General features: G+C 35.3%; 3 protein-coding genes and 1 non-coding gene across 4 annotated transcripts; 1 reads left to right on the forward strand and 3 right to left on the reverse strand.

The window, feature by feature from the left end:
- Positions 1-1,467: 1,467 nt before the first annotated feature.
- Positions 1,468-3,127, reverse strand: LOC105167325 (oxoglutarate-dependent flavonoid 7-O-demethylase 1). Its single transcript, XM_020695694.2, has 4 exons — positions 2,802-3,127; positions 2,442-2,689; positions 1,941-2,265; positions 1,468-1,851 (listed from the first exon to the last, which is right to left on the reverse strand). The coding sequence occupies exons 1-4, from the start codon at positions 3,054-3,056 to the stop codon at positions 1,609-1,611; spliced, it is 1,071 nt and encodes a 356-aa protein (XP_020551353.2). The 5' UTR covers positions 3,057-3,127; the 3' UTR covers positions 1,468-1,608.
- Positions 3,128-4,177: 1,050 nt separating this feature from the next.
- On the reverse strand, positions 4,178-5,915 carry LOC148787072 (oxoglutarate-dependent flavonoid 7-O-demethylase 1-like). The gene is made up of 4 exons (XM_088884095.1): positions 5,611-5,915; positions 5,268-5,515; positions 4,788-5,112; positions 4,178-4,701 (listed from the first exon to the last, which is right to left on the reverse strand). The coding sequence occupies exons 1-4, from the start codon at positions 5,863-5,865 to the stop codon at positions 4,456-4,458; spliced, it is 1,074 nt and encodes a 357-aa protein (XP_088740221.1). The 5' UTR covers positions 5,866-5,915; the 3' UTR covers positions 4,178-4,455.
- Positions 5,916-7,378: 1,463 nt separating this feature from the next.
- On the forward strand, positions 7,379-10,072 carry LOC105167329 (eukaryotic translation initiation factor 4E-2). The gene is made up of 5 exons (XM_011087000.3): positions 7,379-7,702; positions 8,376-8,541; positions 8,671-8,796; positions 9,488-9,553; positions 9,638-10,072. Exons 1-5 carry the CDS (start codon positions 7,419-7,421, stop codon positions 9,686-9,688), a joined length of 693 nt encoding a protein of 230 aa, XP_011085302.1. The 5' UTR covers positions 7,379-7,418; the 3' UTR covers positions 9,689-10,072.
- A 1,162-nt stretch (positions 10,073-11,234) lies between these two features.
- LOC105167330 (protein S40-1) lies at positions 11,235-12,155 on the reverse strand. Its single transcript, XR_016066918.1, has one exon. It is a non-coding gene; the product is annotated as a protein S40-1 (transcript).
- Between the last annotated feature and the right edge of the window lie 4,059 nt (positions 12,156-16,214).

A 16,214-nucleotide genomic window follows, 5' to 3' on the forward strand; every position in this document is an offset into this window, starting at 1 on the left:
TATTAGCTGGTCAATTATCAGGACAAATTGGGTAGAAGACTTTTTAATCTTCGACACATGTGCTCGACTGGATAAACGATCCAGCATTCATGGACCGGATACGAATCATGCATTAATCTGGAATAATATTGGGCCAGCCCACCTAATCCCGGGCCGACAAGAAAAAATGTAAACGGCTGATTGCACTAGATTAGGCGGGATATCTAATTGCAAATTTGGTCCATGAAATACCAATTAAAAGTATGTTTAAAAGATAACTAAAAAACAAACCAGCCAAGATATTCATTCGACAATATGTTACACACTTTTCTAAGACTATAATTGAATTTGAAAAACTAATTTCAAATAATTTTATATTAGAAGAATTTAAAAATGTATTGCTATTTAACTAGATATAATTTAAATTTACTGTTGAAGAATTTATCCAAAGAATTTGTTTTAAAAATTTAAAATTCATAATTTTAAATCTCTTAATCCAAATTTAGCCTAAAAAAATTTGTAATAAAACATCCCAAAATATTGTTGTTTTCTTTACTTCTACTTCTAGTGTGTTTTTCTTTATTTTTTTGATAAACGGAGAGAAAGATACAGATGAGTAATTTTTGGAGTGTTTTTAATGCATTGGGTTTGTATTATGTGTTAGTGTAAAATATTTAAAAATACATTGAATTGTGTTTTGTAATGATATAAGTAAATAGTCAGAATGTAATGATATAAGTAAATCGGGTATGACACTTAAAAGTTTTAGCATACATAGGCGGATCATTTCATGTAAAAAATTGACATCCTCCACTCTGCAGTCAAACAAAAATAAGCAACATCTACAAAACTTAAATTTACGCTTCAGATTATTACCTTGTAATTTGTGCAAGAATAAAACCTTTTTCTAGGATTGTCATTGGCCCAAGAGGTTCTCAATAGAGCCCCGATGCCACAAAAGCAGTTTACCACAATGGTGGAGTTATTGCTCGACGATGATGAAAACATTTTCACTGTTTACCTTCCCCTGCAGCTTTATTTGCAGCAAAAATATGAGAGAGATAGAGGTTTACTTACATAGGGGTGAAAAAAAGGGGGAAGAGGGCTTCTTTTCCCGCCCACGCTACGTTATTAGCCACGCAGCTGTTAAGTGTTTAAGTTGAGCACATGTGGACGTCGGAACACTAAGCCCCAAATCTCTCCGTCGCGTTTTTGGGCAATTTTGGTCGGAATGACAAAAATTGTCAAAAAAATCAATATTTATGGGACTAAAATTGCCAGTCCTGTAGTTATGGTCCTAATTTTACCACCCCTGTATTTACAGGACTAATTTTACAATTTTGCCTAAATTATTTATACAACATGGATATGTTAAGAAAAAAAAGCGAAAAGAAAAGAAACTTATTAGTATCATTTTCTTACATCCAATATTTACTTCCGATCAGCTGCTGAAATTAGTATATCATTTTCTTTCAAGGACTCGTAGCGACATAGTAACCAATAATATATGTAGCAGCACACGATACGAGCGATATACACATGATCATAGTATTATTTGTAATCTAATGGTTGATAACTTATTAGGTACAAACTCATGTTGGTGTTATTACCATACCCCAGTACTACACCCTAAATCCTCATAAGGTCTAGATATGATTTCCCCATGAGTTCCCGCGAGAATAGTCCCTTCAAATATTCAGTCACCCCGATCCTCTTGAATTTTGCCGGAGTCTGAGGAGTGACGAGGCTTGGCGACGGACCCATATCACCATCTAGATTCGCGCCCAGAAATGTGGCAATGGAGATTCTTTCTTTGTCCTTGTTGACAGTTGCTCTATGCTCAATGCTCCTATAAGCACCGTTCGTCAGAATCTGCGGATTCATATTGTTCTTTAGTCGTTGGAATATATATATATAAAATGGGATGAAATGAAAGGTTTGCAAGACATTTGATCGAATACCTCCAAGTTATCTCCAATATTGATGACGAATGCATTAGGGAGTGGAGAAACGGGAATCCAGACTCCATCTTTCTTGATCTGGAGGCCTTCCATTTCATTCACTTGGAGGAGAATGGTGAGCCCATCTGCATCGGAGTGAGGGCAGAGGCCCGTGACGAGCTCGGGCTGGGGACACGGAGGATAGTAGTTCATCCTCATGGAATGCATCCCTTCTGCGAATAGCGTTTCCATTTCTTCAGCTTTCATGTCTAAGGCTTTTGCCATTAGCTTTAGAATCTTCATGGCGAGAACTTTGAGTTCCGATGCATACACTTCTGTGGCGTCCCTAATATATATATATATATAATTAATAAAGAAAAAGAAAGAAACCAGAGTTCTATATATGTTTCGTTGATCATCAACAAATCAACCCCAAATTATATAAAATATTAATAATCTTTATTTCCCACAATTGAAACTTTTAAATATAGGTGATCATTCAACGGTCTTGTACGTACGTACCTGAAGGTAGCAGGAAGCTTGGCGATTAAGTGAGGCTTTCTGAGGTAAATTGGTGAGGTAACAATGGCAAACATGTCTCCCCAGTCGAGCTTTTGATCTTCTGATACAACAAAGGCTTGCCCATAACCCTGTATGTCCCCTTCCTCATGCTTCAATTTCTTCTTCTCCTCTATTGGGAGATTAAAGAATTCTTGAATTTCTATCTTCATTTTCTCCATTACAGCAGAGCCCACCCCATGGTTGATCAACTCCAATTAAAAAGAAGAAAAAATCACTCTATCATAGTTCTTGGTCTTCAAACAAAGAATAACTTTGAAGTGCGTGCGTGTATATATATGTAGGTACAGATATGACAGGTACCTGAAAGAAACCCCATTCTTGGCATGCATTATGTAGGGCCTGAAGCTCAGAATCCATTGTATAGATGTCTGAAAACTTCTGCATATCGATGACAGGAATTTGAGGGAAGGAAGAATTAAGAGCAGAGAGAATCGTGTGTTGATGTTGATCTGGGCGCACGTATCTTGGAGGAACCGTTGCTAATTTCTCCTTGGCCAATTCTTGTACGATAGGCACCGGAAGAGAGCTGCCTAGCTTTGTTAATTTTGGTTCCATTCCTGCTGCACTACATATGCCTCAACCAATTTCTATCGCACTTTTCTTCTTTTCTCATCTTTATAAAGCTATGCTTCTCTATATATATAGTTCCAAATAAATAGAGTAAATAAAAAGCAAATTGAATTCCGCCAGATCTAAATTGATCCTAAGTCAAGTGTAATACACTTGCTGTGTGATTGGTGTACAGTCAAGAAAAAATGACCAATCATATTTTTCAATTCACTACAAAAAATTATATATATGCCAATAGCTAGGAAATTATATAAAATGAGAGTAAATTTATTGGTAATTAGCAATGAATTTAATTAATAAAGGATAAGAATTTTAAATTTTAGTAATTTTAAATTTAAAAATATTAGAAACTAAAAATTTTCTCCATAGTTAGAAAGGAATTTTAATGCTGCAAAACTTTGTAGCTAGCTTTGACCAAAAACATAGAAAAGTTTCCTTCAAAATTTCACAAACAAATATTTTTGTTAATTAAATTTTTAAAAAGATTAACAACAAACAAATTCGACGCTAAATTAAATCAGTGAAGAACTAATTAGTAAATAAAGATTTTTTTTTAATAAAATCCATTGTCAAACATACATTAACAACGAATTCTATTTATTTACAAAAAAAAATTATATTATTGCAAATGATATTATTTTTTTTATAGTAGGTGGGGCTCCTTTCACGAAGTGATTAGATGCAAGCTACATTGGAAATCCACGTGAATTGTAGATCATCGGATAAACTCTAACGACATCATCATGTGTTTATATAGTAGTTTACAATTTATGGATGACGTCCAGACCCTATCTCCATTCGAGTCTATCATATGTTATACATGTAACCTTCATATATATGTCTAATACAATTACTAGAAAAGATTTATATATAATTATACCAAATTTTAGAGGGGAGGAAAGTATAATTGTCAATATAATATGCTGATCTAAAATGGCTCACTATTCCTTAGAAGAAAATTAAAAGAAAAGAAGAAAGACTGCCTCATTTTTCCTGCTATAATTGTAGAAACTTATTAGTACCATTTCCTTACACCAATTATTTACTTCCAAGTAGCTGCTGAACTTGAGATGATTATTATTACATATAAAGAACTCATTGCCGCATAGTAATAAGTAAGAGGGAATAATAATTTACCTTATGTGATATTAAAAATGAGTACATTACTCCCTTTATAAAAATATTATTACAATTTATCTCCCTATATTTTTTAAAATGAAGCAATTTATCTCCTTATAAATTGCTTTATTTAAAAAATCATAAAAGATAAACTGTTGTACTTTAAAAAATACAAGGACGTAAACCACTATTTAAAGGGATAATTTGCTCGTTTGCGATATAGCAGCACAAGTTCGGACGTTATCCACAGACAGCAAAGTATACCCTAAATCTTCATGAGGTCCAGATATGATTTCCCCGCGAGTTCCCGTGAGAAGTATCCCTTGAAATATTCAGCCACACCGATCCTCTTGAATTTCGCTGGAGTGTGAGGAGGAGTGATGAGGCTTGGCGCAGGACCCATGTCACCATCCAGATTCGGGCTCAGAAATGTGGAAATGGAGAGTCTCGCTTTCTCTTTGTTCACAGTTACTCTATGCTCATTGCTCCTATAAGCACCGTTGGTCACAATCTGCCAATTCGTATTGTTCTTTAGTTGTTGGAACTATCATAATGGGATGAATTGAAAATATTTGAAGACATTTGGTGGAATATTACCTCCACGATATCTCCTACGTTGATGATGAATGCGTTAGGGAGGGGAGCAATGGGAATCCAGAATCCGTCTTTCTTGAGTTGGAGGGCGTCCACTTCATTGACCTGGAGGAGAATGGTGAGACCGACTGCATCGGAGTGAGGGTAGAGACCCGTGACAAGCTCCGGCTGAGGACACGGAGGGTAGTAACTCATCCTCATCGATTGCATCCCTTGTGCGAATAGTGTTTCCATTTCTTCAGCTTTCATGTCTAAAGCTTTTGCCATTAGCTTTAGAATCTTCATGCCAAGAATTTTCAGTTCTGATGCGTACACTTCTATGGTATCCCTAAAACCAAAGTAAAAGAAAAAGAAATAAGCCAACTTTTGTCTTTAATTGACCCCTCAACTAATTAACCCTAAAAATATACATTTTTTTCTTTATTAGACATGTTAGATATTAAATAATTTTTCTCTCTGGCATTAATCATTAAGCGTTTGTACCTGAAAGTAGGAGGAAGCTGGGGAATTAAGTGAGGCTTTCTGAGGTAAGTTGGTGAAGTAACTATGTAAAACATGTCAGCCCAGTCGAGCTTTTGCTCTTCTGATACAACAAAGGCTTGCCCATAGCCCTCTAGGTCCCCTTCCTTCTGCCTCAATTTCTTCTTTTCTTCTATTGGGAGATTGAAGAATTCCTGGATTTCTGACTTCATTTTCTCCACCACAGCAGAGTCCACCCCATGGTTCATCAACTGCACCAAAATTGCCATACAAAAAGAAACCATTCTCAATTGGTCCTCAAAGTTTATACAAAGCATAAATACCGATCAAGGTACGTGACGGGTACCTGGAAAAACCCCCATTCTTGACATGCATCATGCAGGGCATGAAGCTCGGAATCCATTGTATGGATGTCTGAAAACTTTTGCATATCAATGACGGGGATTTGAGGGAAGGAAGAGTCGAGAGAAGAGAGAACCAGCTGTTGATGTTGATCTGGGCGCACGTATCTTGGAGGAACTGTTGCTGATTCCTCCTTGGCCAATTCTTGTACGATAGGCACCGGAAGAGAGCCGCCTAGATTTGTTAATTTTGGGTCCATTGCTGCCGCTCTATGCCTCAACCAATTTCTATCCCACTTTGCTTCTTTATACTTGTGTATATATATATATTAGTTCCAATGAAGTAGAGTAATTAACACAAGTATAAACTTACTTTAAGTTATTGATTATTGTATCTATTACCAATTACTTACTTTTATTTTTAAAGCTTGAAATTCAAAAAAAAAAAAAAAAAACATAATCCCTTGTGCCAAACTAATTAAGTAGCTAGCTTTGATATAATTTGAATTAATTGTGTTGAAAAAAATTATATAATAAAACTATTGCCAGATAAAGAACAGAAGGATATGGAATTATAAATTACCCGATTGCATCTAGCAAAAATAATTGAGGGGATTAGGACAAAAAGGTCGGGTATGCAGCCACATGCGCTGCGAGTGTTGTTGAAATTAGGAAAAAAGAAAACAACAGTGGGAAACAGGAAGGATTCTTGTTGGTATCTAATTACAAAATTGCCTCCTAATAAAACAAAATCTCAATAATACCTACCCACCATAATTCAGAGATAATTGAGGAGAGTGAAAGGAAATTTAGGTCAAATGTGATGCCAGGCACATTAATTGCATTGGCCTTGTAAAGATGAAATTAAGCATAAAAGGAGAGGCATTTTGGACTATTAGCTGGTCAATTATCAGGACAAATTGGGTAGAAGACTTTTTAATCACCTACACATGTGCTCGACTGGATAAACGATCTAGCAATCATGGACCGGATACAAATCATGCATTAATCTGGAATAGTATGGGGCCAGCCCACCTAATCGCAGGCTGACAAAGAAAAAATGCACTATATTAGTTGGGATAAACAGAGAGAAAGATAAAGATGACTACTTTTTGGAGTGTTTTTAATGCATTGGGTTTGTATTATGTGTTAGTGTATAATATTTTAAAATACATTGAATTGTGGGTTTGTAATGATATAAGTAAATAGTCAGAATGTATTTCGCTATTCTTCAGGCACTGGGAAAATAAATACAATGAAAGCCACAATTATAATATGACATTATACACTATGATTCTAAAGTTTTTGAAAAAAAATTCAAGGTAAATCATAACGGATTTTTTTAAAATTTATCATAATTATAAATATTTTCTTATTATTAGATAATTAGAAATACCATTATTATGGTGGGTATTTATTAGACGATCGTTAGAAATAAGAAAGTATTTTTAATTTTTTAAATAATAAAAATTATTTATAATTTATGACAAATTGTAGTAAAGTCCGCTGAAATTTACCTTTTTTTTTCATTAAATGCTAAGAGAAAGATGTGGGAGGCCCAATGTGCAGTATTTATTTGAATCGAAAGAAGCCCAATATAAAAATTGCAATATTTGCGTTTTGGGCTTTCTTGAAGCAATACTAAATAGGCCGAGCGAGATTACGCCCAAACAGATCTGAAGCGGATCTAGATAGGGACAAAAGAGTAATTTTGATTTCAGAGAGTACAGTATATATAGTACGGTCTCAACTCTCAAACACCGCCTCGCCAATCAATACTAACTGAAAGCCCAACTTACAAAACAAAAACGAGATGGTTGAAGAAACTGAGAAATCATCGACCGCAGCCGTTAAGGAGGAGACCGAGAAAAACTCATCATCAATGGCGAACCCTAAGGAAGAGGAGTCTGCTGGTGGCAATTCAGACGTAGCGACGGCGCCATCGAAAGAAATCGCCCCGCCGCCGCCCGCTAGGCATCCGTTGGAGCACGCCTGGACATTCTGGTTCGACAATCCTTCCGCCAAATCCAAACAGGCGGCTTGGGGAAGCTCCATTCGCCCTATTTATACCTTCTCCACCGTTGAAGACTTTTGGAGGTCTGTGTTTATTCGATTTTATTTAGTTGTCCGATGCGTTCTCTTTTTTGTGCGTGAGTTTATGGATTATATATACATATTTCTTTTATGCCTTGTGCGTATGAGTTTTTCTTTTCTAGATATTTGAATGTCCGTAAGCTCGTTGGTTGTAGGTCATACGTTTGTTTGTCAGCTTTTGTTGCTTTTGTAGGCATTTTTTTGCTGGGTTTGTGTGGTTTATCTGGTAACATGAATGAGATATCATCGAGTATAATGCTAATCAAATTAATTGGAATTACATAGAGATCGGCATGTCTTTCTCTGGGGGTATCTGTTTCGAAATCTCCTGTGAGAAAACTCTGGATCTAGATAATGATGATTATACTGGCAAGCCTATTCAGTGTCTTTACATGTTAGTTTATGAGAATTATGTACCTTTATTAGATGGTCTATGAATACGGTTAATCTGATGTCTATGTGTGGTTTAACGGAGGAACACCAGTGAAATTGTAATCCGAGTAGGTTGGGAGCTAATTCATGTGCCGTTGCCAGTATTTTTTTATTTCTAATCGCTATTCAGAGAGCTGTTTTACTTCTTTGGTTCGAATTTAATAATCATTTTCAGTTGTCATCATATGTTCCTTGTGTCTGTTTGAATTATGCCACTACAATATTTACTCTGCTCAGCATGCAGTGTTTATAACAATATACACCACCCTAGCAAGCTGGCAGTGGGAGCAGACTTTCATTGTTTCAAAAACAAAATCGAGCCCAAATGGGAAGACCCCGTCTGTGCCAATGGGGGGAAGTGGACAGTTAGTTTTTCTAGGGGAAAATCTGACACTTGTTGGCTGTATACGGTATGCTTGTGCTTTTCCCTTTTTTTTCCCCTCCTAGAGAATTATTCAAATCTATCAATCATTTTTTGGTCTTTTTGTTCACTTGAATTTTCTTTTATCCCTCTGCTTGCCCTTGGGGGTTGGATTCAGTTGTTGGCAATGATCGGAGAACAATTTGATTATGGTGATGAAATATGTGGAGCTGTTGTCAATGTCCGAGCTAGGCAGGAGAAAATTGCTCTGTGGACGAAGAATGCTGCGAATGAAGCTGCTCAGGTTGGTTTACGTGTAAAATAGAACTTATTATTCCAATGATCAATTCCCTGTGAGACAGGTCCTTTAGGTGTATAACATGGTTCATTTAGCAATTCTATTATGTTATGGTCCAGTTTGCTCTCAATATTTAGTTGCAGAGAATGAACGACCTCCCTCAAGATCTCTAACGTGTATGGTGATGTCCTCTCAACATACCAAATTTGATGGATAACCTGTTTTTTTCTCTAAATTTGAGATATTACTGCTTCCTTATGGCCAAACATGTGTACGACTCACATACACCTAGATATATTTTTAGGAGTATTGTTTCTTCGTGTAATTAGAGATGATTGCTTATGATGGAGCTAGGCAGTGTTCTATATTTGGCAGGATTAAACTGCTAAAAGTCATTCTTGAAATGGAGAGGTGCAACATTCCTCATGAGGTTATTACCCGGGGCTGCAGCCAAAATCCTTGTCTAAGTATTTTCCTTTTTTTTTTTTTTTTTCTGTTTTCCTTGAAGAGATTGTAGAAAGGACAGTCTTTCTGCCTTGGTGGAAGCGGAGCAGTAAGAATAAAGGAACTTCAAACTGAACGGATATAATGTCTTGAAAATCTTATGCATTTACCGGACACTTTTATACCTTTCCTTGTTATGCATTTTTGGGAAGTTTTGCTTGGTGATGCCTTATTCCTTCTTGAACTATTGCAGTTGAGCATTGGAAGACAATGGAAAGAGTTTCTGGACTACAGTGACTCAATTGGTTTCATATTCCATGTAAGTCATCATCTGAGTTTTATTGACCTGAACCTTTTGGGATTCACTTGGAGTATCAGTCACCTGATCTTGTGAATGATGCAGGATGATGCGAAGAGGCTTGACAGAAATGCCAAGAATCGTTATACTGTGTGAGCTGCTGCTTCCGAGGTTTTCTCGATTGCGGTATACTGGCTAGCAACACCTTGGAGGAATTGAACAAGTGATTACCAACTTCCCCAACCCCCAATCACAAACAACCAAAAAAAAAAAAAAAGAAGTAAGAAAAAGGAAGAAAGAGGAAAAGGAAAAAAAAGAATCCTACATGGGAGAATGAATTTGATTAGACAACCCAACTAACCATGGAGGAGGCGTTCATTCATGAGATTCAGCACTCGATAGTGTTGTAGTATTCTGAGCTACTACTAGTGCAAATGATGTAGTAGCATTATAGACTGTCGCAGATATTTTCTGTTTTACTCCTAAATTTTCCTACATTGGATGGTTTTGAGCATATATTTAGATTAATACTTGTTTTCATTACTGCTCTAGAATTTACAATATTTCCGAGTATTTGAGTGCCAATGCAATAAATTGTTACTTAGATATTGATCCACCTCACAAGCTTTCTGTGTGTCAGAAGATATATATTTGAGGACTATTTTTTGGTTGGTCGAATAATTAATTTTACTGTACAACATAAACCCCAATAACACACATCCTGTTCTACTTCTTGCAGTAAAAAGTTAGGAATGAGACAAGTTAAACTGAATTATGATGTTTTGCGCGTACATGTGAAATGGACATGCATGTCTGCTCTAGCTATATCAAGCAAGAAGCTGCATGATTTTGCACGTGGAGTCCAGGCCCTCGTTCCTGCTAGGCACATGGCTTGCTCTTGCTCCTTGTGACTTCCTCAATATAACTCAACATACGCGGGCATGAAACGTTGTTCATTGGATAGAACAAAATTTTCTAACATATTATTAATTGATTAGATCTGAATTTAACTCCAATTGGATTACGATTCAAACTGATCAGATCCCTCCACCATCCCAATCCCTTTAGATAGCCAAAACCTGGGAAGGCGGATTTGGATTCTAGTGCACAAGAATCTAAACAATTTAAAGTAACAGAAAAATCATTCATGTATCAATGTGTTGTAAACGAAGTAAATATTCAAAGAAAATGAAGATGTTATCGTAGAAGTAAGACTAATTATTACTCATATAGATAGTTGAAAATCATGCATATAGAAGGCCAATTGACATGCAGGAAGACTTGGAAAAAAGAAAAAATAAACCAATTTCCACATATAAATATAAATGGGTCGAATTAATTTATCATGAGACCAAAAGTCGTCTTGCAACCCCAACATTACTATTGTATAAAAGTATTTGTAGTAAAACTCAAATATTTATACATTTTACATGTAAGAGTGAGAATGCGGCTCCATTAGGCAATTTATCCCACGTAAGAAATGAAGACAAAAATCTTGAGCATTTCATTCATACTATAAAATGAAGGCTTCGCATTAGGTTTTGAATATCCCTCGACAATTGCATATTTTCTATATTTGCAAAACTTGTTTTTTTTTGTTAATTTGTAAAATATTCCTTCTAATTAAATATATTTGGGTAGTATGCGAAGACGTAGGCATAATTTTTTTTTGGCAAAAACTCATTAAGGTCACAAAATCAAATTATAATAAAACCACATTATGGGACTAATTATTGATATGCATGTTTCCAGGCGGCATATCAGTTAGATGTGGCTGCCGCGAACCATAACACAAACCTAATCTAACACCCTGGATTCTTAATTCTCACCCTCTACAACATGCTATGTCTGAATGAACCATCACAAAACTACAAAATCCCAATAGCTCTGATATACACAATTCTCTGCACTATTCTTCTTCCATTTCCTTCACTTTTCAGACGACGAATATGGCTTTCCTTTCTGTTACAAACGACAACGACGACGACAAAACACACATATATGTATATATATATTATTCCTTAAGATCTTCAAAGAAAATTACAAGAAAATAAATTATTAAGTTAAATGTGTTTTTTCTTTTCCCTTTCCTTCACTTTTCTTCTTATCCGGGCCGGAAGCTGGTTTTGAAAGTCACGTTTCAAGAAATCCAGTCATTCTGAGAATCGAATTCCGGACTTCACTCAAATCCCTCCCCTTCAGAGTCCTCCCCTTTCCCGTACAAAGCGAAAACGCCATCACCTTCCCCCCCGGCACGCGCCGCCCTATGATGACGTGCGGCGGCACCATATCTCCATCATCGTCGCCCTCAATATCCGACGACGACTCCACGTAACGGAACCACGCATTCCGCTCCGGAATATTCATCGGGGCGGAGCTCTTCTTATTATTGATTACCTTCAGCTTTTTCCTCTTTCCTTTACTATGAATGCAGTAGCTTCTCGATTCCGGCGGCCGGGAGCTCAACGGAGAATTGCAGCAGCTACAATCTCTCTCTTCATCCTCAACGCATTCCCCAAATATAACTTCAGACTCCTGAAATTCTTCCGCCATGGAAAAGAGGGGTTCTCCGGCGGGGATATGGGAGGAGCTGAAGAGTTGAGAATGGTGGAAACCGAAAACAAATATGATGGTTTTTATATAGGGAAATGAAGGAAGGAATTATAAAACGTGGAATCGTAGTGAGTACACTTTAATTGCTGGCGTCACTGTGAAAGGCGTTGAGTGCGGTCACCGCTTTCTATAAAGTTTTTTCTTTTTTTATCGGCTAAAATTATAAATTTTTAAAATTTAGTAATTACAAATACTTTTATATTTTTAAAAATATAAATATATTTAAACTTAACGATCATCTAATATTTTTTTTTAATTATGGGATATTTGTTAAAGAATCACTAATTTCATAAGGACATTTTAAAATAATAAAAAAATATTTATAATAATAATAATACATATGCTATAATTTAGCTTTTAGTATATTATTTTGTGTTAAGTTAAATAGTATGAGGTATGAATCCCGAAGTCTGACAGAAGGCAGAAACGGTGTTACTTGCGGTTCACGGAAGAAGTTGTGTGTAACTTAGCCTTAGGGTGTAATTTTATTTTGTTTAGCTGATTTAATGAATTTATTATTATCTTCATATTCCTAACGTATTTTATACTCATTATTTCGTATCCATGCATATGTTTTTGCTTCTGTTTTCTCTTTTTTTTTTTTTTAATTTTACTTTTCTCCGATTTAACACAATATATTTATTTGGAAATATTGATACCCTTAAACCATATTTTATACCTTCATCCATATTGGAAAATGTGTAATTTTAGTCTCTGAATTTAGGAATGATAATTTTAGTTTTGGTGGGATGTAATTTGGCAATTAAATATTGTAATTAATTATAAAAAATTGACATATTGAAAATATAATTCGTCAAAAACTGCAGTCTGGTCATAATTCGAATTCATGTGAGATGTGCATGCCAAATTACAGCGAGATTTGTAATTTTTGAGGAATTTTATCCTTAATATGCCAATAGTGTTTGTGACATGTTTAAAAGGGTTTTGTTTTGAATAAAAGCCTGAATTTCAATAAGAATAGAATTTTCAATACGCTCCCCCACAATTTTCTTAATAAATAATTGGGTCGAAATTTGTTCTTTTATTTTGAAAATATTTCACATGTAAATATCTTGGGGTCATTCGTAAGAAAGATTATAATTTTAGTGTCATATCATGGATATATGGCAGATTTAGTTCTTTTAGAATTCAATTTGACAATAAACCTTTACAATTTTAAAAAATTGACAAATTAAGGATAAAGTCCACCATAAATTGCAAAATTGGGACTTACATGAGACGCACATATCAAATTCTGATCAAGTTTGTCATTTTTGATGAATTTTATCCTAGATGTGCCAATTCATTTAAATTTGTAGGACATAATTGTTACATTAAATCTTAGCATGCAGATTTAAAATTATGGGACCAAATTACAATTTTGGCTTCAACCAGAATTAATTACTGTCCAATTGGTGTTGTTGATGATGAACTAAGTTGATATTGAGTAACTAATTTGATTTTCCAAAAGTATATTTGATATGTGTTTAAAAGGGGATGTCATGGAAATACCAAATCAGCCAATCATTAAGGGCATTTTTGCCATTTAAGCAAGGATCCGCGCTTTTTCTATCAGTCGGGTCGAACGTGACCCGACCCGGATCTATCTACCTTTGAAAACCCGGACAATCATAACCGTCTGATTATAGACGCGGCTAGTAGGATTAGACCACGTGGCTGGTCAACGCTACCCTGCTGAGCGCTATATATAGACCCGAAACGCCGTCATTAAAGGTACCTGTTACGCATTTATTGAGATCGAATACTTTTATCTCGATCAATCTAACTTGAGCGTCGGAGGGTCATTGTCGAGGACGTGCCCGACGAGCTCACTGTTCTTGTTTTATTCTCAGGGAACCCAAAATCTAACCTTGGAAGAGTTAACTGTCTGAGTTGGGATCGTTTCACGAGATCGCTAATTTCAACCCGAATCAATATTCTAATACTACTAATAATAGTAATATATGAGAAAATACACATCACTGCCCCTAAAGCTAAAAACCAACTGGACCTACACAGAGGTTACAAAACTGTTGATTTGATAGAAAGTTTTGTATTCTAATTTTATGCATTTTCTGTTTTTGTTGATGTTAATATCATAATAATTTGAAAAATATGATTGATTGCTTGTTTGAAAAAGAAATTAGTATTAGAGTAAAGAGTAAGGTTAAAGCTGTAATGTGGATAATGATTGGATACGAGGTGTAGATAAAATGCGAGCGGCGTATCCGGCGGCTCATGCTCCGCTTTCCGGCTTCCACCAAATTACCTACACCCACGTTCATTGTAGTAAACAGCGATAAGCCATTAACAAACGGACACGTGTATAGCTGTGCCGTCACCGCCAATGGAAGCAAAGAGACAGGCATCTTTCTGCGCCATGGTTTTCGTGTAGTAATTAACTCACTTTTCTCCCTTGAGGAAGCAAACACACACACACACACACACAGTGAGGAGTAGCCCGCGGCCCCAATTACATTATTCAAGCCCATATTCTCTTTTCCATGGAGGGATTAAATTATATTAACTGGACTGGTCTTAATGGGCTCAAGCCCAATACTCATCATTTTTAAGTGGGGTTTACTGTGGATCCCACCAGATGAATAACAGTGGATCCCACCTAAAAATGCAGTATGTTTGATTTTGATTTTAGATGGGCCAAAATATAGAGTATGTTTGACTTGTTTGATTTTGTAAATTTTGGATATATTTTGATTATTTTAAAACAGTTTAAATTACTTTTTGTCCAAAAAATACAATTAATTAAAGAATAATATTTATTTTAATTCATTCACAACTAAATAAAATTATATATATTTATACATATATATATAAATATATATAAAAGAGATATGATTTGACAATGAATATTACTTTTTGTCTCCCCATTACCCAACATCAAATATACCATATTTATTTTATATTATCTCCAAAAATAAATTCAAACATACACACTATCTCTAATTTCTTTTACTTTTTCTATCTCCACAAAACATCTCAAAATAAGTTAAAAACACAACCAAACATTATGGTGGGATTTGCAGAGGCCTCATCATGTATTTTGTAATTGATGAGGGTGGCTAAGTGTAGGAGCTAGGTAGGTTGGAGAAATATATATTGTGTGTATATAAAATAAAATAAAATATACAATAATATTTAAAATAGAGAATTGAAAGCGTGGTATAAGTTGTGAGGCGTAAGGTCCAAAATACCGGGTAACGTTGAAATTGGGATGTAATGAAGTAGAAGGTGGCGGCGGTGGAGACTGATTCAGAGATAGACTAACAACTGTATATATTAGAAAGTGGACTTTGTGAAAAAAGAGGGTATGCTGCTCCTCATCTCCCAACTGCCTGATTTAATTGGAACAGCAGCATCAAAACTATATATCCCATGTGCAATTAATGCAATCTTACTTTACATCACATCTTTTACAGTAAAACTCATATATATACATATCCATCAACTATTTGACTTTACAATATACATACCATATATATATATAATAATAATTATATAAATCGAGACAAAAATTTACACATTCAATAAAATTCAAACTTATAATCTTAAATTATTCATGAGATCCTCACTTTAATATTAACCATTAATCTTAAACATCATTGGTGAATATGTTATGTTCTATACAACCTGATCTCAGATATTTTGTACTATATATAATGATAATTCTAAAGAGAAATCGCGTTTCAACGAAATTCAGCATGACCCCAATATTTTGGATACTGAAGTGCAATTGAGAGAGAGGAGTTTACGCCATGGGTCGTCGGCAACAGACACAATAATAACTGCAGTGCAGCATCACATGCATTTTCTAGTTTCTAATCCAAGAATGTGGGTGGAATGAATCCCAAAGTGTAACCCATGTCGGACCCACAGTTTCCACACGTTAATTTTTGTCAAAACATTATTAAATTCACTCGTTTCCTAATTAAACACCTTTCTGGTCTAGGATAAATACCATCATCTGTACAAGAAACATTAGTTGTCCCTACATGCATTAAAAGTTGTACTCTCGCCTTCATAGAAATTAGTTTATGTTTTTTGTCCTACA

This window comes from Sesamum indicum, linkage group LG8 (genome assembly GCF_026168435.1).
Source record: "Sesamum indicum cultivar Baizhima isolate 11 linkage group LG8, ASM2616843v1, whole genome shotgun sequence".
Lineage (NCBI taxonomy): Eukaryota > Viridiplantae > Streptophyta > Magnoliopsida > Lamiales > Pedaliaceae > Sesamum > Sesamum indicum.

Excerpts from the sequence above, each read along its gene's own strand:
- LOC105167325 (XM_020695694.2), bottom strand. The coding sequence starts at position 3,056 with ATGGAACCAAAATTAACAAAGCTAGGCAGCTCTCTTCCGGTGCCTATC. Across the intron at positions 2,266-2,441 it reads AAGCTTCCTGCTACCTTCAG|GGACGCCACAGAAGTGTATG; the intron begins GTACGTACGTAC and ends TATATATATTAG. Across the intron at positions 1,852-1,940 it reads ATATTGGAGATAACTTGGAG|ATTCTGACGAACGGTGCTTA; the intron begins GTATTCGATCAA and ends ATGAATCCGCAG.
- LOC105167329 (XM_011087000.3), top strand. The coding sequence starts at position 7,419 with ATGGTTGAAGAAACTGAGAAATCATCGACCGCAGCCGTTAAGGAGGAG. Across the intron at positions 8,542-8,670 it reads ACACTTGTTGGCTGTATACG|TTGTTGGCAATGATCGGAGA; the intron begins GTATGCTTGTGC and ends GGTTGGATTCAG. Across the intron at positions 8,797-9,487 it reads CTGCGAATGAAGCTGCTCAG|TTGAGCATTGGAAGACAATG; the intron begins GTTGGTTTACGT and ends GAACTATTGCAG.
- LOC148787072 (XM_088884095.1), bottom strand. The coding sequence starts at position 5,865 with ATGGACCCAAAATTAACAAATCTAGGCGGCTCTCTTCCGGTGCCTATC. Across the intron at positions 5,516-5,610 it reads AAGAATGGGGGTTTTTCCAG|TTGATGAACCATGGGGTGGA; the intron begins GTACCCGTCACG and ends ATTTTGGTGCAG. Across the intron at positions 4,702-4,787 it reads ACGTAGGAGATATCGTGGAG|ATTGTGACCAACGGTGCTTA; the intron begins GTAATATTCCAC and ends ACGAATTGGCAG.